This window comes from Mustela putorius, unplaced genomic scaffold (assembly GCF_011764305.1).
Source record: "Mustela putorius furo isolate JIRA1106 unplaced genomic scaffold, ASM1176430v1.1 tig00003836_pilon_pilon_pilon, whole genome shotgun sequence".
Classification (NCBI taxonomy): domain Eukaryota; kingdom Metazoa; phylum Chordata; class Mammalia; order Carnivora; family Mustelidae; genus Mustela; species Mustela putorius.
In genome coordinates this window covers 31,590,358-31,617,255 of record NW_025421989.1, presented here as the reverse complement: position 1 = coordinate 31,617,255, position 26,898 = coordinate 31,590,358, and the positions used below count along the sequence as shown (strand labels likewise).

General features: G+C 35.7%; 1 protein-coding gene across 1 annotated transcript in view; it reads right to left on the bottom strand.

Moving 5' to 3' along the window:
* The window catches only part of CFAP47 (cilia and flagella associated protein 47), a 529,980-nt gene that overhangs the window by 171,028 nt on the left and 332,054 nt on the right, over positions 1–26,898 (bottom strand). The window contains exons 47-50 of the mRNA XM_045089444.1: positions 26,235–26,431; positions 25,167–25,310; positions 24,390–24,563; positions 19,090–19,201 (exon numbers count right to left, since the gene is read on the bottom strand). Of these exons, the coding sequence (XP_044945379.1) occupies positions 19,090–19,201; positions 24,390–24,563; positions 25,167–25,310; positions 26,235–26,431 (627 nt within the window). The remainder of the gene's footprint in view (positions 1–19,089; positions 19,202–24,389; positions 24,564–25,166; positions 25,311–26,234; positions 26,432–26,898) is intronic.

Here is a 26,898-nt window from a genome sequence, read left to right as displayed (position 1 = left end):
CACAAATGTGGAAATTCCGTTTGCTTCCACTTTTGTCTACTATGACCAATGCTTCCATGAAAACATCTACGAGCTTTGAAGTGGACATAGATGCTCATTTGTCATGGACATAGATATATCTAGGAGTGGGATTGCTGAAGCAAATGATAACTCAATATTTAACCTTCAGAGTTACTGCTTCCAAAACTGTCTGTCAAAGTGACTGTACCATTTTCTTTTCTACCAAAAGGGCATAATGGCTCCTATTTCTCTACATCTTCTCTCATAGTTTTTACTGTCATTTTGATTAGAGCCTTCTTAGAAAGTTTGAAGTAGTATCTCACTGGGATTTTGATTTGCATTTTTCTAATGGCTAATAGGTTGACTATCTTTTCATGTGCTTACTGCTCATGTGCATATCCGCCCTGGGGAACTGTCTATTTATTTATCTATTTTTTAAAGATTTTATTTATTTATTTGACAGACAGAGATCACAAGTAAGCTAGCAGGAATAAGCTCCTGCTGCTTATCATACCAAGAGCCCTCCTTAATACCATCACCTATTTAATCTATCCCCCTGCTCACCTCCCGTCTGGTAACCACCAGTTTGTTTTCTATAGTTAAGAGTCTGTTTCTTCGTTTGTCTCATTTTCTCTCTTTTTTTCCCTTTCCTCACTTGTTTTCTTTCTTAAATTCTACTTATGAGTGAAATCATATGGTATTTTTCTTTCTCTGACTTGTTTCACCTAGCATAATACTCTCTAGTTCCACCTATGTCATCGCAAATGGCAAGATTTCATTTTTTTATGCCTGAGTAATATTCCACGCTATAAACACACATCTTCCTTATCCATTCATCAGTTGATGGACACTTAGTCTGTTTCCATAATTTGGCTATTGTAGAAAATTCTGCTATAGATATCAGGGTGCATTTATCCCTTTGAATTCCTACTTTGAGATTTAAAAAAAAAATATATATATATAGATAGATAGATATACACATATACATATATACACATATATGTATATATATGTGGTTTTTAAAAAATTAATATTTTATTTATTTATTTGACACAGAGGGAGAGTGAGTGAGAGATCACAAGTGAGGGGAGGGGCAGAAGGAGAGGGAGAAGCAGGCTCCCTGCTGAGCAAGCGTGACATGGGGCTCTATCCTAGGATCCAGGGATCATGACCCAAGCCCAAGGCAGACACCCAACCAACTGAGCCACCTAGGTGCCCCTAAAATATATTTTGGATACCCATTCATGTATTAGATGTTCAAAAGTTTATGAGGGGTGCTGGGGTGGCTCAGGGGGTTAAAGCCTCTGCCTTCAGCTCAGGTCATAATCCCAGGGGCCTAGGATCGAGCCCCGCATCGGGCTCTCTGCTCAGCAGGGATCCTGCTTCCTAATCTCTCTATGCCTGCCTCTCTACCTACTTGTGATCTCTGTCAAATAAATAAATAAAATATTAAAAAAAAAGTTTATAAGAGAGAGATAAGGACACTCTATGTTGATAAAGATTCAATTCACCAAAACAAAAACAAAAACTCTTAAACTCATAGATACAAAGACTAGATTGGTGGTTGCCAGAGGTGGTGGATGTAATGTACAGCATGGCAATTACAGTTGATAATACTGTATTACATATTTAAAAGTTGCTAAGAGAGCAGATCTTAAGTTTTCATCACAAGAAAAAAGAATTTTGTAGCTATGTATAGTAGCAGATATTAACTAGACTTACATGATGATTACTTGCAATATATACAAAGCATCAAATAAAAAATTCAATTCAGCAAGATTATATAAAAATTATAGATATATACACACCTAAAAACAGAGGCCAACAATATTTGAAACAAAAACTGACAGAACTGGAAGAAGAAATAAACAAGTCTACAATTAGAGCTGAAACCTTCAATACCTCAGTTTCATTAATGGAGAGAACTGGACAGAAGACAAATAAAGAAAGACTGTGGGGGTGCCTGGGTGGCTCAGTCATTAAGTGTCTCCTTTGGCTCAGGTCATAATCCCAGGGTCCTGGGATCAATCCCTGCATCAGGCTCCCTGCACACAGGAAGCCTACTTTTCCCTCTCCACTCCCCCTGCTTGTGTTCCCTCTCTCACTGTGTCTCTGTCAAATAAATAAAATATTAAAAAAAAATAGAGACTGAACACCTCTGTAAAACCACTAGACTTAATTGGATTATATAGAACATTCCACCCAACAATAGTAGAATACACATTCTTCTTAAATCGACATGGAACACAGTCCAGGACAAATTACATGTGAGGTCACAAAACATATCTTAATAAATCTTAAACGATTTAAATCATACAAAGCATCATTTCTCATCACAATGAAATGAAAGCACAAATCAACAATGGAAAAAAAGATGGACGCAAATTTGCAGACTAAACAACAAAGGCTTAACCAATATTTCAAAGAAGAAATCACAATGGATTGTCTATCTCTCTGATTTTTTCCCATTCGGTTTTCCCTCTCTTCCCCTGTGGTTTTCGGTATTATTTCTTATGTTCCACATATGAATAAAATCAGAGAGGGAGACAAATTACAAGAAACTCTGGACTCTGGGAGCTGGGTGATGGGCATTAAGGAAGGCACATGTGGTGATGAGTACTGGGCATTATAGCCAACTAATGAATCAATGAACACAACATCAAAACCTAAAGATGTAGGGGCGCCTGGGTGGCTCAATGGGTTGAAGCCTCTGCCTTCAGCTTGGGTCATGATCTCAGGGTCCTGGGAGGGAGTCCTGCATCTGGCTCTCTGCTCGGCAGGGAGCCTGCTTCCCGGCCCCCTCTGCCTGCCTCTCTGCCTACTTGTGATCTCTGTCGGTTAAATAAATAAATAAAATCTTAAAAAAAAAAAAACCAACAAACTAATGATGTACTCTATGTTGGCTAATTGAACATAATAAAAAAATTATATGGCCCTACAAAACCTAAAGTATATACTGTTTTGTTCTTTGTAGCAAAGTTTGAAAAAAAGTCACAAAGGAAATTAGAAAATATCAGACAATTGAAAAGGAAAACACAGTACACAAAATTGATGTGATACAATGAGAGCAGCACTAAGAGGGCAATTCATAGTAGCAAAAGCATACATTAAAAAGAATAGTCTAAAATCAACAACCTCTGGTGCTTGGGTGGCTCAGCAGATTAAGCATCTGACTCTTGATTTCAGTTCAGGTCTTGATCTCAGGGTTGTGAGTTCAAGCTCCACAAAAAAAATTTAAATAAGTAAATAATAAAACCAGTAACTTCATTGCACACTGCTATGAAACTAGAAAAAGAAGAGCAAACTGGACCTAAAGCTAGCAGAAGGAAGAAATAATAAAGATCAGAATGTAGATAAATAAAACAGAGAAGAGAGAAACAATAGAGAAAATAAAAGTATTGGTTCGCTCTTTGAAAAGATCACCACAACTGGCAGAGCTTAGAAGTAGTTAAGAAAAAGGGAATGAAGAGTCAAATTAATAAAATCAGAAATAAAGTGCGGACAATACATTGTTTTCACCAAAATAAAAAGCATTATAAGAGAATACTATGAACAATTATATGCCCCCCAAATTGGATAACTTAGATGAAATGGCCAATTTTCTAGAAATACACAATCTACTAAAACTGCTCATGAATAAGAGATAAGCTGAATAGACATAAAACTAATAAGGAGATTATATCAGTAATCAAACACTTACTACAAAGAAAAGCCCAGGATAAGATGGCTTCACTGTTGAATTCTATCAAATATTTAAAGAAGAATTAATATTTTTTTTCCTTAAACACTTAAAAATTGAAGAGGATGGAAAACAGCTTAACTCATTCTAGGAGGCCAGCAATACCCTGATACAAAAGCAGACAAAGATAGGACAAGAAAAGAAAACTAAAATCCAATATTGTTGATGAACGTTGATAAAAAACTTTTTAACAAAATACTAGCAAATCAAATTCAGTAACATATGAAAAAGATTATATAGATAGCATTGTCAAGTGGGATTCATTCCAAGAATGAATGGATGAATGGATGAAGGGTGGGGTTCAATACACACAAATCAATCAGTGTAATATACCACATAAACAGAACAGAAAAAAACAACCATGACCATCTTGATTGGTGGATAAAAAGTATTTGGCAAAATTCAACAACATTTCATGATAAAAATAAATTAGGGACAGAATTTCCTCAAATAGCCACATACAAAAACCACAGCTAATATTATATTGAGTGGTAAAGACTAAAATCTTTTCCTTTAAGATCAGAAACAAGAGAAGGATGTTGGTTTAGTCACTTCTATTCAACATAATACTAGAATTTCTAGCCGGAACAATTATGCAAGAAAAAGTAGTAAAAGTATCCAAAGGGAAAAGGAAGAAACAAAATTACGTTTGCAGATGACACAATCTCATTAACCTAAATGACTGCACACATAAAAAATGTTAGACCTAATAAATGCATTCAGTAGATGTGCAGGATACAAAATCAACAAACAAAAGCAATTAAGTTTCTATATACTAGCAATGAACAATTCGAAAAGGAAACTTTTAAGAAAAACAATTCATTTAGATAAAAACCATTATTTGGATAAGCCTACATTATGTTAAACAATATGTTTGTACTGATTAATAAGGAAACCTAATCAATATTTCAAATATTATGAAATACTCTCGAGAATTAAAAGCACATCCTCCATTCTTCCTCATTTTAGCCTATTTATATACTTGGCATATTTTTTCTTCCTTCAACATACCCATCTAAACACTATTACAGTTTTATTCTCCCTTAACAAAAAGAATTTGAACAATCATTTGTAAAACAATTCAAAAGCCCTACATGAGTATAACAAGACCGTATATATCAGCATGCGAAATTAAGTATCTCAAAAATTAGAAATAAATGAAGATAATGATGGAATTATATAGGTCTATTTAGCAGCTTATGTTTTAATTGAAAGAATACTTTATAGAGCACTGGGTGTTGTACATACACAATGAATCTTGGAACACTGCATCAAAAACTAATGATGTATTTTATGGAGACTAACATAACACAATAAAAAAAGGAAAGAATACTTTAAAACAATGTATCTTAAAATTATGCCACAAATTTATACTCAATGTTTTTCCCAGTAAAAAAACCTTTTTCTTGGCAATTTAATTTCAATTTTATTTCTAAACAATTACATTTTTAAAATTGCATCTTTAATTTTGGTTATGAATTAGCTATGTTAGAAGAGATGAGCAATCAAATTCTTATAAGCTTATTACAAAGAGTAACATTAGACTCAGCAACTGACTATATCAGCAATGAACCTTTGAACTAAATGCAGTAAATAATGATTATGAAAATATGTGTTTCAAAAGATGTTAACATTTTTCCACACTATGCACGTGTGATTACTTTGCCTCCTATATTCCTCTGTTTGGGCTAAGGCCAACCAATCCAAAGGGAAACAAAAGTAAATAAAAAGTTGTTTGTTGGTACTCCAGTTTATCAGAGTGATAGGAAAAATGTAAGACTGTTTTGGAAAAACTAGGTATAACAGAAGTAATAGTGGTGTACAAAGCAACTCTCTAAGGTACATCATCACTACTTAATGGAGGCTTTCAGTTTGTCTGAAATGAATGTTACTAAAAAAAATCTTATAGGAATTGTAATTACAGCTATTATATTTTCAATAGCTCAAGCTTTTATTTTGACAAATGGATTTTTTTCTCTGCTAAACAGTCTATATTTGACTTCTTCAAAATGCATTTCTAACAGTAAGAACAAACATTTCCTAGTATATAGTTTGCTTTCCATTAGGCATAGTTTTTCTCTAATTTTATACTAGCTTGTAAAATGTCAATATCAGACTCAAGTTTAAAGCCTGAGCGATGTAATTTTATATCAATGGTTAATCTTTTGAAAATAATGTAAAACCATTTATTGAATGCTTACTCTGTGTTGGGCATATGCTGAATGCCTCTCATTTGTTATCTACTGAACCCCTTCAATAAACATAAAAATTAATTCCTCATTAGACTCTTTTTAAAGCTGAGCAACCTGGACTGCACAGAAGGTTGGCTAACTCATTCCAGGTTACACAGTTAGTAGGTGACAAAGGCATACATAGAATGGGGAAAATGGTACATTATGTCTAAATATCACTGAATATACCACAGAATAAAAGGGCTTTTGAATAGAAAGGTAGCAAAATAACTCACATACTCAAGAAACGTTTATTCTGACCTAAAGCAATAGGTTTCAGATAATGTTCACTGATTATCTCAAGCATTTAGAAAACTTAGAAAACTTCCTAAAGCAAGTTTCTATGGCAACAGTTAAACCTGGCAAAGTCTTTGGCCTTTTGCTCTTGGTCACCCCACACCCATCTTGCTCTCTCCACTGGCTTCATGCTTCACCACTCCCTATCATTAATGACGAATACTGTGGTTAAGGAAAATTTCTGTATGGCTGGGCTTTTATCACCTTGTGAATTTCTTGCAGGTACATTAATTCTGTCAATAAGTGTTTTCATAAATACCTACTCTATGCACAGTACACTACAAATGAGTGAATGAATTTTAAGTGTCTTGTGTCTCTAATACACTACCCCAAAAAGTCAGTAGCAGACTAAAGATGAAAGCCAAAGGATATCTCTGCTAACCCTCTTCCTTCTTCTCTTTTTCTTTCTTTCTTTTTTTTTTACTTCATTTTAACCACATTTCGAACTCATTTTCTTTTGTTTTATTTTCCCTCTTTAGTGGACCAAAAGGCGAAGTGGAAAAACAAAATTTGGTGGCTAATTAAAGAAACCCAGTGCTGGGGCCAAATCTGCTTTTATTTTGTGTATAATACAGCTCTTGTCTTCTATTCCTTTTAAGATCTTAATTTTAATCATAAAATGTGTAGCAGTCTAGCACCCAACTGTAGTCTTTTAGCCTCCATTTGTTTGTGGTATTATACTATTTTTTCTTTCTATAACACATTTTTGAAATGTGTATAACAGAAGACATTATAGACAACAGGAAAGGATTAATAAAGTATATAAGATTCGGATTTCTGATATAGAGGATGGCTGATTATGTTTTACCATAGGAATAACTTATGCTTTCATTACTGGGGCAATATGTTAAAGCACTAATAACATAGGTTGCCATTAAAACTGCATGTTTCTTCCTGATTCACATAAGAAAAAAATGATATGTTGCATTTCATCAAAATCAAGAATCTGTGTAATCTTTCACAACGTATACATATATCAAAATGTCACACTGTGCATCTTCAATATACACAAGTTTTATTTGTCAATAATGCTGGGGAAAAAAATAACTTCTGCTACTCAATAATAGACAGTATTAAGAAAATTAAAATGAATACCACAGACTGGGAGAAAAAATTTTAAAGCATGATAAAAAATGTAACCAGAATAAATTTTTTAAAAAGATTTTATTTATTTGACACAGAAGGAGAAAGGTCACAAGCAGGCAGAGAGGCAGGTGGAGAGAGAGGAGGAAGCAGGCCCCCCGCCCAGCAGAGAGCCCGATGCGGGGCTCGATCCCAGGACCCTGAGATCACGACCCAAACCGAAAGCAGAGGCCCAACCCACTGAGCCACCCAGGTGCCCCTAACCAGAATAAATTTCAAAAACATATTAAAAATTCAGCAATAAGAAAACAAACAACCAAATGTAGGGGGAGGGACAGGCAAAAGATTTGGAAAAGCATTTCAGAAGACACATGGATGACAGAGAAGGAGAAGAAAAGATGCTCAACACTATTACTCAATTGCAGAAATGTAGATTAAAACCACACTGCAACTATACTACACAAGGCTTAAAATGGATAAAAGTGAAATGGTGAGCCCTACTAAGTACGGTCAAAGGATACAGAGAAACTGGAACTTTCATGCAGTGCAGGTGAGAATGGAAAAAGGAACAATGTCTTTGAGAAACTGTTGGCAGGTATTTCTTTAAACATTATAAATTCAACTACCATATTATCCAGCCATCCCACATATAAGCATTTACCCAAGATGAATGAAAGTATATGCCCATGCAAAGATTATATATGAATTCTCCTATCAGCTTTACTCATAATTGCCCCCCCAAAATGGAAAATTCCAAATGCCCATCAAAAGGTAAATAGATGAACAAATTGTGGTATATCTATCTCATGGACTACTACTACAAGAAAAGGAATAAACTATTGAAACATGTACTACATAGATGGATCTTAAAACAGTTATGTTGCATAAATGAAAACAACCCCTCAAAAGGGTGTACACTGTATGATTTCATTTGTATACAGTGCTAGCAAATGCACACAAAGTGACCAAAAAACCCAGATAACTGGTCGCCTAAGGCAAGGGTAGTTTGTGGCATGAGGGGAAGGGAAGGTGAATGATTAAAAAGGGAACCTTTTTAGGGTGACATATATTCGTTATTTCATTTGTGACAATGGATTCATGGTTGTAAGCATGTGTTAAAACTTCTCAAACTATATACTTTAAATATGCACAGCTTATTGCATGACAATTATACCACAATAAAACTGTTTAAAAAGCACACTTGGTATTTCAGATATTATAGTCACCACTGCTGAGCAGCATAACAACAAGATCTGAGAACTGTCACCCCAAACTGAATGCAATGTATAAGCAGGATGTGTAAGTGAAGTTCACATCCAATTATAGGTATCTTTCCAGAGTAAGTAATATCATGTATGAGATAATTAATGCAGGATAATTAATAAGCCATATTGAAATCTTCACTATAAATCTATCTCTCATTTACTTATCATTTCTATTCATTAACATCTCTCAGTTCCACAAATTCATATATGTTTCCCTGATACTGAATGCAACTATTTGCTACTTTGTTTGGATTCACCACACTGTGAAGGTGGTTTCTTAGGCCTCCATGTAAAGCCTTCATTTTTTTTTTCCTTTAAAGATTTTATTTATTTGACAGAGAGAGAGAGAGACAGAAAGCACAAGCAGGGGGAGCAGGAGAGGGAGAAGCAGGCTCCCTGCTGAGCAGGGAGCTTGATGCAGGGCTCAATTCCAGGACCCTGGGATCATGACCTGAGCCGAAGGCAGACACCTAATGGACTGGGCCACCCACGTGCCCCTATTTTGTTAATTTTATTTTAAGCTTATTTCTATGAGTAATTTCTGAATGAAAAATGAATTCTTTTATTAAAAAAGAATCTTTAGATTCCATTTGAGCAATATAATGGGGGAGACTGTTTTTCATAGAAATGCTGAATGGTAAGAGGCAAATGTTCACAAGTATTTTTAAAATTTCTGGAAGATCCATGTTAAGATAAAATGCCCCCCCCCAAAAAAAGAAGTTTTAGATTCAGAATTTTTTTAAGGAGGTGCAGGGCTGAGGAAGAGAGAGACCAAAAGAATCTGAAGCAGGCTCCATGCCCACCACAGAGCCCAAGACAGAGCTTGATCTCAAGACCCGTGAGATCATGACCTGAACTGAAATCAAGAGTTGAACACTTTATCAGTTGAGCCACCCAGGCGCCCCTAGTTTCAGGATATTTGAATGATCTTCTAATCTGAATGATTTCTGAGTGATCTGCTACTAATCTCAACTGGTTATGTGAAATTCGTCACATATTAGGAAAGCATCCTTGAAGGTTGATTAGAATTTAAACATTTTCATAAAAATGTATGAAAAAATATTTATAATAAATCCATGTATCTGAGATTCCTAAGCAAAAGTCTTTTTTAAAAAAGATTTTATTGATTTATTTCAGAGAGTGAGTGAGAGAGAGAGCCCGAGATGGGGGAGTGGAAGAGGGAGAAGTAGACTCCCCACTGAGCAGGGAGCCTGGTGTGGGGCTCAACCCCAGGACCCTGGGATCATGATCTGAGTTGAAGGCAGATGCTTAACCAATTGAGCCACCCAGACATCCCTAGAATACTTATTTTGATTTTGGGGAAAGGGGCAGGTAGAAGTTTAGTGCTCACAAACCCTGAAAGGTAATGCCACACAGATGGCAAAGCTGTCTTGAAACATCAGAGCGGGAAAGCACGGATGATAAAAGCAAAGAGAGGAGCCCAAAGGAGCATGAGAGGATCCAAGCAAACTCAGTTCATTCCCTCCACAATGGCCCAAGGCCCTGCTTTTGCAAAACATTTCTTTCACCTAAAGAAGCAAGAAAAATGCTTTAGAGCAACCAACACTTGTTTTGAAGACCGTGGAATCCAACTGGTTTTCATGCCTCCACAACTATGCTCCGGTCCACAATGGTGAAGGGAACACGACAGTAAGATCCAAATTCGGTTTCAGCCAAGTTTCTGTCATTTTTATTGAGACAAATTAGGACAGAGAGAGGGTTAAAGAAGCTGCAAAGCCCCCTGTAATTCCATATTGTATCAGGGAATTTAAAAAAATGTGAGTTAGTATATTAAGTGTGCTACACATTATTTGAGCACCTATTAAATGAGCATGTTCCATATATTCCCATTTAATGGCCATGACCTCCGTGAAAGATTAAACACTATCAATATTTTACATGTAAGAAACCTGACATTCAGTGAGGTCAGGGTCATACAACCAGAGAATGAATAACTGGAGATCGAAGTCATGTTTGACTTCTAAATGTATTCCTTTACAATACAATAACAATAAAATAAGAAAGAGTAAAGTTAAAGATATGCAATTTTACCACTGCAATGTGGTGGCTAGCATGAATATAATGCCCAAGCTTTAAATGAAAAATGTAAATTTAAATAGCCTAGTTTTGCTCAGCTTCACACTCTGAAAATACATGTGACAGGCAGTGCTTCTCATCACATACAATATCAGAAATCAAATTTTGAACTTCATTTGTATTTTAAAGATGGCAACTGGTAGTATACATCTTGCTGGATAGTGTATAATTTCAGAGAATAGCAGAATGCTAAATATAAAAACAATTTTTATCTTGTTTAAACATAGGCCCAACATAAGAACTTTATTGTGCACACAGTAAACATTTTGTTTTGACACTGAACAAAAGTTTATGAGGAAAAAAAATTAAAGTCTTCAGCAATGCTGACTAAAAGCTTACTTGCAATTGTTTGGACAAGGCTTTCTTGTGACAGTGTCATAACAGATTTCATTCTAGTGTAAGAACTTCTGAACTGCAAATTTGTAGAAATGAATCTTAGCTGTAATTTACAGTTGTGTTGAACTGAATGAATACAATCATTTTTCAGCAAGTAAAAGACCACTTTCAGCTGCTATTGAAAAACTACAAGGTAATTGTTGGCACCATCACAATTGATCATTGCTACCTATGTTCTGGAGCTACCATATTATCAAGGGTCATTTTAGACTACTCTATCATGAATATTCAAGGTAGAAACTAAATTTACTAAAATGACAAGAAACCATCTTAAACATGGATCCTCAATATTTGGTTTTGTAATGTGGAATAAATAACTAAAGCACCCTGGTGAGAGCACTTTACTATGTCCATGTAACGTTCTGTACCATCTAAAGCCTTAATAGTGTAAGTAAATGTTATATGAAAATATTCCTTAATTTTGTTAATTCTTAATTTTTTTACCTGAGATATAATAGACATATAACATTGCATTAGTTTTAAGTGTAAAAAAATTCTTGTTGTTCAATGTCTGGAAATCATTTTAGGCCAACATGCTATGATCAAGACATTATATTCTTTCAGCTGGATTTCTGCTCATACATATAAATGTCTTATAATTTATTAAGTGATCCTTGTCACTGCCTATCTCTTCCGTACATGTGTCAACTCTTTGGAAAAAATGTAAGATATTCAACTACTCAAGTTCACCCCACCCCTTTCTTTGGTCACAAATAAATGTCATTAATGATTATAAGAATTTCTAAAGACCTTTTCTTTGGAGATGAAAGTATGTTTGTCACTCAAAGTAAGAGTTCATAAGAGATAATTATCAAATCTTATACTTAGCTTAATAAAATCAACTGTACTAATTAACAGACAAAAGCTGCCATTTTTCTAGTAGACAGATAAAATCTAGGTAGCTAAGTCAGTTAAGCATCCAACTCTTGATTTCGGTTCAGATCATGATCTCAGGGTCGTGAGATCAACACCCGGCAATTGGCTCTGGCCCGCGCTCAGCTGGGAGTCTGCCTGGGTTCTCTCCATCCCTCTCCCTCTGTCCATCCCTCCACTCGTGCTCTCTCTCTCCTTCTCTCTCTCTCTCTCAAATAAATAAGTAATACATAAATAAATAAAATCTTTAAAATATATTTAGGGATTGTCTTCTCTATAATATCAGCATATTAAATTATTTCAGCCTGGTTTTGAATCTTTACTTAATGGTTGACTTGAATATATGTTATTACCCTTTGAATGTCCTTAGATATATATAGGCATATATCAAATTTTGAACTTCATTTGTTTCTTAGATATATATGTGTGTGTGTGTGTGTGTGTGTGTGTGTGTATCCATACATATTACTCCTTGAGTGTTCTTAAATATAGAGAGATATATATCTAACAGAATATTATTCAGGCATAAAAAAGAATGAAATCTTACCTTTTGCCATGATGTGGATGGGGCTAGAGATTATAATGCTAAGTGAAAAAAATCAGAGAAAGACAAATACCATATGATTTCACTCATATGTGGAATTTAAAAAACAAAAAAATGAACAAAGAGGAAAAAATGCTCTTGGTATCTCGGTAGGAACTGCATTAAATGTGTAGATTGCTTTGGGTAATACAGACATTTAACGATACTTGTGCTTCTAATCCAGGAGCACGGAATGTCTTTTCACTTCTTTTTGTTATCTTCAATTTCTTTCATTGTGTTTTATAGTTTTCAGAGTACAGTTTTTAAGACTCCTTGATTAAGTTTATTCCTAGGTACTTTACTATTCTCAGCACAATTGTTAATGGGGTTACTTTCTTAATTTCTCTTTCTGCTGCTTCATTATTATTATATAGAAATGCAACAGATTTCTCTATGTTGACTTTGTATCTTGTAACTTTAATGAATTCATTTATCAGTTCTAGTAGTTTTTTGGTGGAGTGTTTCAGGTTCTCTACACTGAGTATCATGTCATCTGAGTAGTGAAAGTTGTACTTTGATTGGATGCCTTTTACTTCTTTTTGTTGTCTGATTGCTGTGGCTAGGACTTCCAGTACTACATTGTAGACATCCTTGTCTTGTTCCTGACCTTAGTGAAAAAATCTCTCAGTTTTTCTTAATTAAGCATGATGTTAGCTGTTAGCTGTGGGTTTTTCATATAAGGCCTTTATTATGTTGAGGTATGCTCACTCGAAACCTACTTCGTGGAGAGTTTTTTTTTTTCTCTTTAAGATTTTATTTATTTATTTGACAGAGAGACACAGTGAGACAGGCAACACAAGCAGGAGAAGTGGGAGAGGGAGAAGCATGCTTCCTGCTGAGCAGGGAGATGGAGGGTTTTTTTTAAAATCATAAATGAATGTTGTACATGGTCAATGCTTTTTCTGCATCTATTGACATGATCATATGGTTTTTATCTTTTCTTTTCCCACAGTGATTGATTTGTGAATACTGAACCATACTTGCATCCCAGGAGTAAGTCCCACTTGATCATGGTGAATGTTTTTAATTTTTAACAAAAAATTTTTAATTTAAATTCAATTAGCCAAGATACAGTACATTATTAGTTTTTGCTAAAATATTCAATAATTCATTAGTTGAATATAACATCCAGTGCTCATCATATCATGTGCCCTCCTTAATTCCCATCACCCAGTTACCCATTCCCCAACCCACCTCCCTTTCTCAACCCTCAGTTTGTTTCAAGGAATCAAGAGGTTTGTCTTCCTCTATGGTTTCTTATCAACTTTCCCTCCTTTCCCCTATTAGCCTCTGCACTATTCCTTATGTTTCACATATGAGTGAAACCATAAGATAATTGTGTTTCTCAGAATGACTTATTTCACTCTGGAATGGGAGAAGATATTTCCAAATGTCTTATCAGATAAAGGGCTGGTATCCAAGATCTATAAAGAACTTCTCAAATGCAACACCCAAAGAACAAATTATCCAGTCATGAAATGGGCAGAGGACATGCAGAGACACTTCTCCAACGAAGACATACAAACGGCCAACAGACACATTAAAAATGCTCCACATCACTTGCCATCAAGGAAACACAAATCAAAACCACAATGAGATACCTCAAACCAGTTAGAATGGCTAAAATTGACAAGACAGGGAACAACAAATGTTGGAGACGATGTGGAGAAAGGAGAACCATCTTACATTATTGGTGGGAATGAAATCTGGTACAACCACTCTGGAAAATGGTATGGATATTCCTCAGGACCTTAAAAATAGAGCAAACCTAGGACCCAGCAATTGCACTATGGGTTATTTAACCCCAAAGATACAGATGCAGTGAAAAGAAGGGGCACCTGCACCCCAGTGTTCATAGCAGCAATGTCCACAATAGCCAAACTGTAGAAGGAGCCAAAATATCCTTCAACAGATGAATGGATAAAGAAGATGTGGTTCATATGTATAATGGAATATTACTCGGCCATCAGAAAGGATGAATATGTACCATTTACATTGACATAGATGGTACCAGAGGGTATTATGCTAAGTAAAAAAAAAAAAAAATTAAAGGAAGTATAGCTGACATATCTCCCAGTTAATTATATAACCTTCCTTAGTGTTGTTTACTATCAGAATTACATTTGACTCCCCTTTCTCCTTTATCTCTCCATATCCTATTTCCATCAGATGTAACTGTGGTGGACATTATACAACATCAATCACATTCTTAATCGGGAATGAAGGACTTATTTTTGTAGCTACAGGGAATGATACTGGAAGATAAAAATTAGGTCAGCCCTCTTTGGGCATTGTCTTAGCTTGAAAAAAGCCTTATCCAAGGTCAAACCTACTTTCACATGCAGTCTGCTTTCAGTGACTGATCAATACAGTAGCATAAAGGCCCAGTCCCCCTCTCCTAACTTGGGACAACTCCAAAAGACCATCCTAGCTTAAGAGGCCCCCAAAAATTGACTAAAACCCTTGACTGGACCTCTCTAGAAGCCCAACTTCCTTCTCCTGGTCAATATACCTTCTTATCTTTCTTTTCACAAATGTTGATCATAATACACCTCCTAATAAATGTCCTGCCAATCCCCCATCTCAGAATTTGAATCCCTGAAAACCCAAGCTGTTATAGCATCATTTCCCATTTTTATTTATTTTAAAACTGTTCCTCTATTCTTTAATCCACTATCACTGGTCTAGTTCAGTCTGCCCTTAACTTTTTCTTTTCTTTTCTTTTTTAAGATTTATTTATTAGAGAGAGAGATTGAGAGAGAGCAAGCGGTGGGGGGCAAAGGGGGTGAAAAGCAGAGGGAGAAGAGAAAGAGAATCTCAAGCAGAATCCTCACTGAGCACAGAGCCTGACACAGGGCTCAATCTCATGATTCTGAGATCATAACCTGAGCTGAAATAAAGAGTTGGATGTTCAACCACCTGAACCACCCAGGTGCCCTTACCCTTAATTTTCATTTAAAATGGTCAATCTTCACTATTCGTTCCAAGGCCAGAGAGGCATTCAAATTCAAGTCTCTATAACACCCACTTTAAACATGATTGTAGCTCACTGAAGGCGCTGCAAAAATTCCAAATCTGTCCATTTTTCAAAATTTCTACCTACCAAACAGTATGACATAATACCTATTGTGGTATATGCTCTTGGTGTCCCACAAAAATCACCTCTCCAGACAGCTTCCATATACAGCATTGGTTTCCTAGGAGTTTTCCAGTGGGGAATGATTCATGAGAATCATGATTCGTGAGAATCTGCCCTAAGAGCAAACTTTAGCCAGTGATGTATTGGAGTTAGTCGATCATTACCACAGTTTGCTTGTCCTCTGGCATGACAATTCTGTCTAAAGGTTCCCGGTGAGCTTACTCAGGTCTCAGCAGTAGTCTGATACCTAGCTTACTTTTTATTGACTTTCTCCTTTTAGCATCTTACCTTCCCATTCCTTCAGAGTTCTTATTGTGATCAACTCTCACCTAAACTCTTTGCAATTAAACTCTTTTCTCAGGATCTTCTTTTAAGAGAAGAAGCACGAATATTGAGAACTGATCAACTAGAATATTACTAAAGGCTCCTAAAGGATCTTTCAGATCTAATTGCCCTCTCTTGCCCTTCCTATCTGTTTTATATTTTACCTCTAGAATTTTCTTTCTAAAACTCTGTTGACTCACACTCCTTAGAAATCCTCAGTGACTCCCACTGCAATAAGAAGTAAAACAAAACTCTGCCCATCAAATTTGGCCTGTATTTCTAACTGCATTTCCTACCACAAACACACAGCAGACATACTCCTCAACTCATTACTGACATGAAGCATCTTGTTTGTGCTTTCAGTAAGATTGCTTCCTCTGCTGTAAGGACCCCGCCATATTGGCAAATAAATCACAGCTTATCCTTTGTGGTCCAAATCAAACTGATTATCCCCTAAAAAGACCTCTCATACCCCCAGTATTAGGATTAATATCTCCTGCTCTCATGCTCCCCAGTGCCATATATTGCCATTTTGGTATATCAAAGTGTACGTTTTACTAAGATGACTTATGGATATGTATTTCTACCACCAGATATGAATTCCTAGTAGGCAGGAGGCATGATACCCATCTTTGCATCCATGGCTAATATTTGAAATAATTAACAAATCTATATTCTAATTTGGCCATTGAGAAAGGACACGGGATAAAAATCCTGGGGCACCCTGGTGAGTTATATTTTAACCGTTTATTTGCTGCTGCCTTGTTGGGAAGTCCTGGGGGGCCTGAGGGAGGAGTTATGGTGCTATAGTGGCAAGGTTTTACTACAGTGGTGCTCAAACAGTTGGGTATTTGCCAACATATATGGAAAAGCATCTGTTACAATATTTTAACAAATAGGGCATAATTAGCTGGATGTCAGCTTTGTTTACAACTATTATACTTATAAAGGCTTCCCAAGTTATAGGCCTTTTGTAAATAATAGTTATGTAATTAAGAACAGAACTGAAAAGAAGCACAATGTTTTTTAAAAAGACCACTGATACACACATGCACATGGATATACTTCTTTAACTGGCACAAATAGAAATATTCTCATATACATATGGAAATGTTAGAGTGTGTTTTTTTAATCACATTAGATTAACAACTATTCAGAAGCAATTACATTTATACTGCTTCAAGTACTGTATAAGTTTTCTTACAATAATATCATTAAGATGGACTTCGCCTTGTCACCTTCTCCAAATCCTATCAACAGTCATTCACCTCTAAGGGACTGCCCTGGAAAGAGCAGACATGATAGTGCCTTGCAAATATTTTTCAAAATTATGAAGCCTACAAAACCTCTTGTGTAGCCAGCAAGAGTTACTAATTCATCCCCACTTAATGATGTACCTCGAGTCACTTTTAACTTCCTCAAATTCCTTCAAAAGTCCTTCAAACCAGCATGTTAAATGAATTCATATCTTGTTCACTGAAACTATGTATTGAAATTTTATGGTCTCTGAAAGCTGCCAAAACTAACAAAAAACGACTATAGAAAGGAAAGATATTAAATATGATTTCTTAATTATTCTTAGCTCCATTTCCATAACTTTAAGATTCTGATTCATAGATAAGGAGTTTTGTTTGTTTAAGGGAGTCATACACATTTCTGATACAACAGTGTTGTGCAGTTTGAGGTTCCTCATATGTTCTTTCTCATACATAGCAGAACTCGCTCCCTTTTGTAGAAGAGGAAACTGAGATTTAATATGTTTATCAAAAATAATGGCAAATCTGAATGATTCACTGCCCTTTTCAAAAGACTAGCTAACATTCCAAAACTAAGGGAAATCCACTAGTAGGGCTGTCATTTGGCTATTAAAATGAGAAGTGAACTTTAGATTTCTAAAAATCAATTCTTCTGAATTACATAAAATAACAAAATATGCTACTTTATTGAAATGCTAGGAATAGGTTCACTATAGCTTAAAATCTACCCATCACATGGAGAATTATTAATTGGCTTTGCAAAGCCAAATAAATGTCTGAAAAGTGGTGGGAGAATTTTGGAAGATGCTGATAACTATGACCCTAGTAATATGTGAGGTCAAGTTCACTAGAAGCAGACAGTGTGGTTGGGCAAGTTGGGTCTTGCTTTGCAGCACATTTTGTTCTAGTAGTATTGAATGGATCACTCTGTTTGCCATTCTGAAGTTTCCCTTCTACTTATTAATAGCACTGGAATACTAGGTATAGACCCTTCTATGCTAACTATAGACCCTTTCCTAAAACATTTTTTGTTGAGGCAAACAGGGTTGAGACACTAATTCTTCCACGGAGCACAAGATTGCTACTAGGTGTGTACTTACTATACTTCTAAATTATATCCCTTTACCTATATATGATGATTTTCTCAGCAGGATCCAACCATCGTGGGGCATGTAATTCTCTCTCAAAGAGGACAGCTTACTTCTTCAACGAATCAGTTCCTCAGTTCTTCCCTATGACTCTTCAAACTTCTCAAGCACCCTCCCTTCAAAAGTTTATAGAATAACCCTCAGCACTGTTCCCAGGCAAGCAATTCTGTTCAGGAACCATCAGGGCAATTTGTATAAATGAATGCTTCATTAGAGACGAAGGAAGGAAAATTCACACACCAAAGACTTTAGCCTATTTTTTCATGTATTAATTCAGTGCATATGCTTGTTTTATAATACCTTTTCCCATAAACAAACATTCTCATAAGACGCTGCCTTACACACAAATTGGTTTAAGTATTTAGAAGTATTTATCACAATTTTAAATGTAAATACCCTTAACTAAATATTTCTACTTCTAGAAATTTGTCCAATACATACATTCAAATAAATGGCCAAAAGAGTATAGCTCAAGATAGAAAAGGTATGTTCCAAAGCTCCAATTATTCACAAAGCTAATGACTGAAGTAGAAAGCCAAATTTCCCTCTGTGTCATTTATTAGAAAAGGGAAATGTAAACGATATTTTTAAAATTTCTTCTCATCCTGTATCTGTCCTAGTGTGGTGGTTAATAATACTTTACTAATGGTTTTGTTACCTTTGAATATACCACGTTTCCTAGGGGACACATGTAGAATATATGGAACCGCATTATCAGGGTCTATGGTGATTTTTGGATTTCCCCACACTATTGGAAGATCTGAAGTTACCTAGAAAAGACATTTCAAATAATTACACAATGTCAATATTTATATGAAATTCATGTAACAAGCTAAAGCATAGAAAAAACTGAAAACTTAAATACGTCCATTAAAACTGTTCATCTTTAAATGAAAAGCAAACCAGAAAACATTACAGTAAAAGAAAAATCTGAGGAGATCTCTGAAAAAATAGAACAAAGAAAATGACTCTTACAAAAAGAAAGATGCTTATTTTCTGTTGCTCCTTGTAGCAAGAATACTGATGCTTAGATAACTTGAGTATCTTTTATAGGCCATGCATAACAACTTGATGTGTAAAAGATGAACCATTTCAATGAATTTTATATCAATATTAACACAGCAAATAAAGAATATTTAAGTAGCATTTGACCATAACTCTGGTTAAATCCAACTTTCAGATCACTGAATGTTATATCTCACTAACCCCCACTGCCTAGGCAAACACTAATCTACTTTGTGTCTGAACAATTCATAGAAATCATGTAACATGTGGTCATTTGTGACTAGCTTTTTTCACTTAGCAAAATGTTTTCAAGGTTCATCTGTATTGTGGTATATATCACTATATCATTTCATTGACAAATGATACTAAATTGTATGATATGCCGTATTTCATGTATCCACAAATGTGGAAATTCCGTTTGCTTCCACTTTTGTCTACTATGACCAATGCTTCCATGAAAACATCTACGAGCTTTGAAGTGGACATAGATGCTCATTTGTCATGGACATAGATATATCTAGGAGTGGGATTGCTGAAGCAAATGATAACTCAATATTTAACCTTCAGAGTTACTGCTTCCAAAACTGTCTGTCAAAGTGACTGTACCATTTTCTTTTCTACCAAAAGGGCATAATGGCTCCTATTTCTCTACATCTTCTCTCATAGTTTTTACTGTCATTTTGATTAGAGCCTTCTTAGTAAGTTTGAAGTAGTATCTCACTGGGATTTTGATTTGCATTTTTCTAATGGCTAATAGGTTGACTATCTTTTCATGTGCTTACTGCTCATGTGCATATCCGCCCTGGGGAACTGTCTATTTATTTATCTATTTTTTTTAAGATTTTATTTATTTATTTGACAGACAGAGATCACAAGTAGGCAGAGAGGCAGTCAGAGAGAGAGAGGGGAAGCAGGCTCCCTGCTGAGCTGAGAGCCCAATGCGGGGCTCGATCCCAGAACCCTGGGATCATGACCTGAGCCGAAGGCAGAGGCTTTAACCCACTGAGCCACCCAGGCTCCCCTTATTCATCTATTTTTAAAGATTATATTTATTTATTTGAGAGAGAGAGAAATTGAGAGGACAAGTGGGAGGAGGGGCAGAGGGAGAAGCAGACTCCCTGTGGAGCAGGGAGCCCGATGCTGGACTTGATCCCAGGACTCTGGGATCATGACCTGAGCCTAAGACAGATGCTTAACTGACTGAGCCACCTGGGCACCCAGGAGCTGTCTATTTAAATTCTGTATGTTTCAGGGAGCCTGGTGGCTCTGTCCAGATGCCTGGTCTTCTAATCAGATGCCTGCTTAGCAAAGGACTTTAATTTCTGCCCCCCAAGGTTTTTTTTGGCCCCCTAATTTTTTCTTGAGTAAATATTCTTCAGATTGTTTTAAGTTTTTGTTTAATTTCAAGGTCAGAAAATTTTCATTTTTGACAATTTTTGCCAGTGTTTTATTGTTTTTGAGGAGGAACAGATGTACACAACTCCTTGCTCTACCATTTTAGAAGTTCCATATCTGCTGTTTTCCTTACTGCTTAACTATTTTCTACTACTTAACCACTTGGGTAAAATACCATAGCATTTTACCTGTATCTCAATTATGTTCTCTGATTTTTTATTTTTTTATTATTTATTTTTTATTTTCTCTTTCATACTGAGGAAGTCCCAACCCAAAATAAGTGAGTTTTCTATAGAAAACTATTCTTACAGCAGTTAGATGAACTATAACTTAAAGGCCTTTTTAAAAAGGTATAAAAATGTCTAGTAGCTGTAGTGCCTGGGTGGTTCAATGTGAGCATTGGGTTCTTGGTTTTGGCTCAGGTCATGACCTTGGCATTGAGATGGAGCCCCATTTAGGCTCCACACTGGGCGGGGAACCTACTTAAGATTCTCTTTCTTCCCCCACCCCCACCCCCGGCTCACACCCTTTCTCTCTTTCTTTAAAAAAAAGGACAAGTACAGCAATGAAAAATAGAACAAAGAAAAGATATGAGAAGAATATATTGAGTTTGAATTGTTAGCAGATTGTCAAAATGCAGGTGAACAGCAAGCAGTCAAGAATGAGGAACTGACTTAACACATACCGCTGGAGTAACAGTGCAGGTGTGGCACTTGTAACTTGATGACAGCTTGAAGTGAAGAAATGTCCAGGTGAGATGTTGTAAAGACATAGGAATACTTTGGAAAATGGAAACTTGAAAAGACATCAGGAGGTTAGAGGGATAAAAGAACCAGATAAGTAATAATCAAGAAATGGCAAGGAAATGAGAAATACACAATGATATAAAATAAAAGGTGAGGAGTTTTAAGAAGGCAGATCGACACTGTCAAACACTGCAGGAGTTTGAGGCAGATACATTGGCAAAATAAGTGATTTTTCTTGACCCAAAATCAAAGGTAATTGCTGTGGCAGCAATTTCACAGCACAGTAGAAAAGCTTTAAATCGCCCACCGTAAATTAAGAAGTGATCATGCAACCATCGTTTTTTCAAAAAGTTTAGCAATTGTGGACAATAAAGATGATAATAGTTGAAGAAGAAGTAGTATACAGATGAGTTTTCTCTGGTAATGGAAAATGTGAGAATATACATTAAGGGAAATAATCCCACAAAGATGAAGATACTGAGAGTGAAAGAGCAGGGGGAAAGAATGTGAATCAGTCTTGAGTGCACTGAGGTAAATTTCATTTCACAGATGGAGGAATGAAGATGGAGAATCAGAAGCATTTCAGTGCTACTAAATCTGGGAGTCTGCTTCTCTCTGCCTGCCTCTCTGCCTACTTGTGATCTCTGTCTGTCAAATAAATAAATAAATGAATGAAATCTTAAAAAAAAAAAAACATGGATAAGAGAGGCATGCCCCTCTTCTCAGTTTATAATCTGGTAGAAAATAATAAAAAGGTAATAGTAATATGATATAGTATGTCTGATGGTGGAAGCACATGAAAGATACCTAATCTCTAATTTTATAATCCATGAATTTTTAAATCTATTCAAAAAAATTTTTATTATCGGGGCACCTGGGTGGCTCAGTGGGTTAAAGCCTCTGCCTTCACCTCAGGTCATGATCCCAGGGTCCTGGGATCAAGCCCCGCATAGGGCTCTCTGATCAGCAGGGAGCCTGCTTCCTCCTCTCTCTCTGTCTGCCTCTCTGCCTACTTGTAATCTCTCTCTGTCAAATAAATAAATCAAATCTTTAAAAAAAATATTTTTATTATCATTCTGGGAAAAGTGGCATCTAGGATATGCCCTAAAGAATTAAGAGAAGTAAGACAAACACAGAGAAACAGAAGATAGGGAGTGGGGTAGAGATTTCCAGATAGGAGCAAAAGGAAATACCATTTACTAAGGGTTGAGTGTTACTGGAGCCAAGAGTAGGAACAGATGACACTGAGCAGATGAGCTTTTAAAGGACAGCAAAAGTCAATTCAGGGAATATGGATTTGATGCTGAAGGTAAGAAATGAAACTGCCAAGTTTCAACAGGGGAATGACAAAATGAGATTTTTGTTCTTAATATTCACTCCATTTCCTATCCAGTAAGGAGAGAAGAACACCAAAGCACATATTTTCTTTTTTCAGCATTATAAAACAAAAACAAACCACAAAACAAAACCTAGAGGGTAAACCTAGAGAATTTCCAAACTTCTGCAGTACCCTCTGAAACTCAGGCACCTATGATGAATAGATATGTGAAGCTTCTTTCAAGGATTCTACTAGGTACACAACAATTTGTAGATAAATGTGGGAGTGGGGAGTGGAAAAATGTATTTTAGGATTGGCTTAAATCAAGTGAGGAAAGCCAGATGTAAAACTTCATAAGAAACAGGGGCGCCTGGGTGGCTCAGTGGGTTAAAGCCTCTGCCTTCCGCTCAGGTCATGATCCCAGGTCCTGGGATCAAGCCTGGCACATGCTCACTGCTGAGCAGTGAGCCTGCTTCCTCCTCTCTCTCTGCCTACTTGTGATCTCCGTCTGTCAAATCAATAAAATCTTTAAAAAAAAAAAAAAGAAGTGCTAACTCTCTACTGTAATTAAATGAGTAACATTTTGAGCATTTTTTCCTCTAGAAAAAGGCTCTTTATGACAGCAGAGTTTGGTATAGAACTGGGAATTCAGAGGGGCGCCTGGGTGGCTCAGTGGGTTAAAGCCTCTGCCTTCCGCCCAGGTCATGATCTCAGGGTCCTGGGATGGAGCCCCGCATCAGACTCTCTGCTCAGCGGGGAGCCTGCTTCTCCTCTCTCTCTGCTTGCTTGTGATCTCTGTTTGTCAAATAAATAAAATCTTAAAAAAACAACTTCATAAGAAACAAAAATGTAAATAATTATGTATCTCTTCACATTCCCACTATTATTTACACTGATAAATGATAGGATACACTTTACAAATTTTATGTCTACAGATTTCACATTAAAATTTGAAGAGCTTGGGGGACCTGGGTGCCTCAGTGGGTTAAAGCCTCTGCCTTTGGCTCAGGTCATGATCTCAAGATCCTGGGATCAAGTCCCACATGGGACTCTGTTCAGCTGGGAGCAGGGAGCCTGCCCCTCCCTCTCTCTCTCTCTGCCTGTCTCTCTGCCTACTTGTGATCTCTGTCTGTCAAATAAATAAATCTTAAAAAAAAATTTTTAAGAGCTCTAGAAAATACTTTTGAAAATATCTTTTATTATCATATATAACTTATTTGGGTGAAAATACATGATTCAAATAAGCAGCTTTTAATGTGCTTTATGATCATATACTAATACTTAGATAGAAAACTTGTTTGGCGCTATTTCAACTTTATAATTGAAATGAACTTTGATAGCTGTTGGCCTAATAAAAAGTAGAATTCTAAACATTTCCTTATGTGGTACTTCTCCTAGTTAAGTAAAATTAAATCTTTTTAAAATTTCACATAATTCAATATAATATACTCCTTCTGAAAACACTTTCATCCTTAAAAAAAAAAAAAATCTTACCTTAAATGTTTGAATGGTCTTCGTATAATTGGGTACCATTATGGGTTTATTTGTCGTCTTCCCTACTTGACAGTCTATAGTGATATGTTCCAAGGCCAAGGGTTTTTTCCCAATCCCTTTTATGTCAAAGACATACTCCATACCATCTACTTCATTTTGTAGAGTAAGTCTGCCCTGTGACAAATCAGCCAAATTTCAGCTCTATAGGAATCACAGTTGGATCTCAAACAATCTCTGCTACCCTATTAACTTTGAATCTGATTAATGAAATGAGCTTTCAAGGAGGTGTCAGTCACTGACTTTTCTGGTTTATGTATAAATACTTCTACTGAATGGATAAAGATTAATTTCCTGTGAAAAGCTCTGTATTTCTCTTTTCTTTCTCTAAATGACAGAGTTTATATTGGCATTCTCATACATAGCAAGTATATGCATTTTTATGTCCTTGTCAAAGAAATATGTCTTAAGAAAATATTCTCTGAAGTATCAACTATCTTAATGAATAAAAATAAAGGAACAATGATTTTACTTTGTTAAGCGTGTTATGTAAAAATAGTCTAGATATAAGTACTGGCAGCCAATGGCATTGTGAATTTGAGATTTTGTCCCTCAAATTATAAGATTTATTAAAGTTTCAAGCAGAGTGAATACTAATAATCAAAAGCATATAGTATATAACTTTTTTCCAAAAAAGTTTATAATAAATTACAAAGGTTAATATCATATAACAGTTCATTGACAAATTAATACTAGGAAAAAAAATCAATGAGTTCATACCATAATCTCACATTCCAAAATAGGTTTGAATGTGAGGGGATACTGCACAGTTTCTCCTGGTCCAACATATAAAATAGAAGGTCCAAAAAACCATTCTCCTTCTATAGTAACTTGACATTTCCATTCATTCTTTGTCTTATTACTCTAAAGCATGAAAAAAAATGTAGAAAAATATCAGAAGGGTGATGTTGATAAATCTGAATTATGTATTAATTCTTGGTACTTTTAATAAAATTATATATTGTATTTTAAATTACATTTCAGGCTTTGAAAGTCATAGTTGTTAAGAACAACTATCAACAATGTGAATATTTAGCATAAGGGTGACTATGTATGCTTTCATTGTCGTACTGGAGCACTACCTAACAGGTTGACCCATAGATTATTTAATATTTAAAGAAATATTTGTTTGTCTTATTAATTACTGTGAAAATTATAAAATGGTCTTAGAATTACACATTCTACTCCTAATTATGGGCGATCTATCTGGTAAATTGCTCAGATAGCAAAGCTTATACATCTCATCAGAGCAAATTTTCATGCTTTGAGCAGACTTTTCTTACATCTTTAATAATTAAAGAAACAAAACCAATTTCTAGTCTAGAATATTCAACATTCCTTACAAATATATTACCTTTTTCTATGCTGTAATGTCACTTTGAGAGCCAAGCTACAGCCAGTCATTGTTCTTAGAGCCCATGAACCCATCTTAATTGTGAAGATCACAACTGAATTTGAAGCAGAGATTGGAAAGACCATAAGGGAGAGATCAAAAGGGAAAGGAATTCCCTTTTGTGTGGGAATGTGATGATAACTTAAAGAAGCTGGAGTTACTTTTTGAAGGAAAGAGATCCAACAGAAGTGATTAGTGAGGTACATAACATGGTAACATTTATATTGAAGAATAAGCTCTGTCCTCAATGTGGAGAAACAAATGGCAGCAGATAATTTCTAGAATTAGAAATTCTAATAGTTCAAGATGAGAGGTTTCGAGGACTTTAATTGAGACAGTGGTAATGGGAATGGAGAAAAGTACCAAAAAACTAATTAAGTATAAGTACCACTTACAACTGGAATATGCTGGGTAAGGGCTTCAAATGCTGGTGTTTCAAATTCAAACCTGGCCTCTGGACGTTCTTCATTTACCACACCTTCAATGCAATAGACACGCACATCATACCGTGATATCAGCAAAATCTTACAAGGGTAGCGTCCAGGACTGAGAGGAACAAATCGTAAAGGAACTAGAACAGATCCATCTGCAACTATTAAAAAGAAAATTTTAAATAGCTTAGTCATTTTTGGTGGCATAAATCGTAAAATTCATTTTGGAGTAAAGTAATGTTTAATACTCTTGTATTTAATTATATTTTATAATCTAGAAGAGATTAGCTTATCCTGAAGTAACACATTACCTCTAAATCACCAGGGCATAACCATCAAGTTTATTTATCAATGACAGAATATATCTTGTACATATGTTGTAGGAAGGTCTACTCCATAAAGTCACTCAGGGACCCATGTTGTGAATGATACCACTATCTTACAGGTGTACCATTAGGGACACCTCTCTTTCTTTCTTGACAGGTCAAGGGAAGAAAAGTGGCTAGAAGCTTGCTCAAGGGCTTTTCAATGCTCAACATTAAAGTAATATGCATTACAGATGACCCTCAAACAATACAGATTTGAACCACACAGGTCCACTTATACGTGGACTTTTTTTCAATAAACA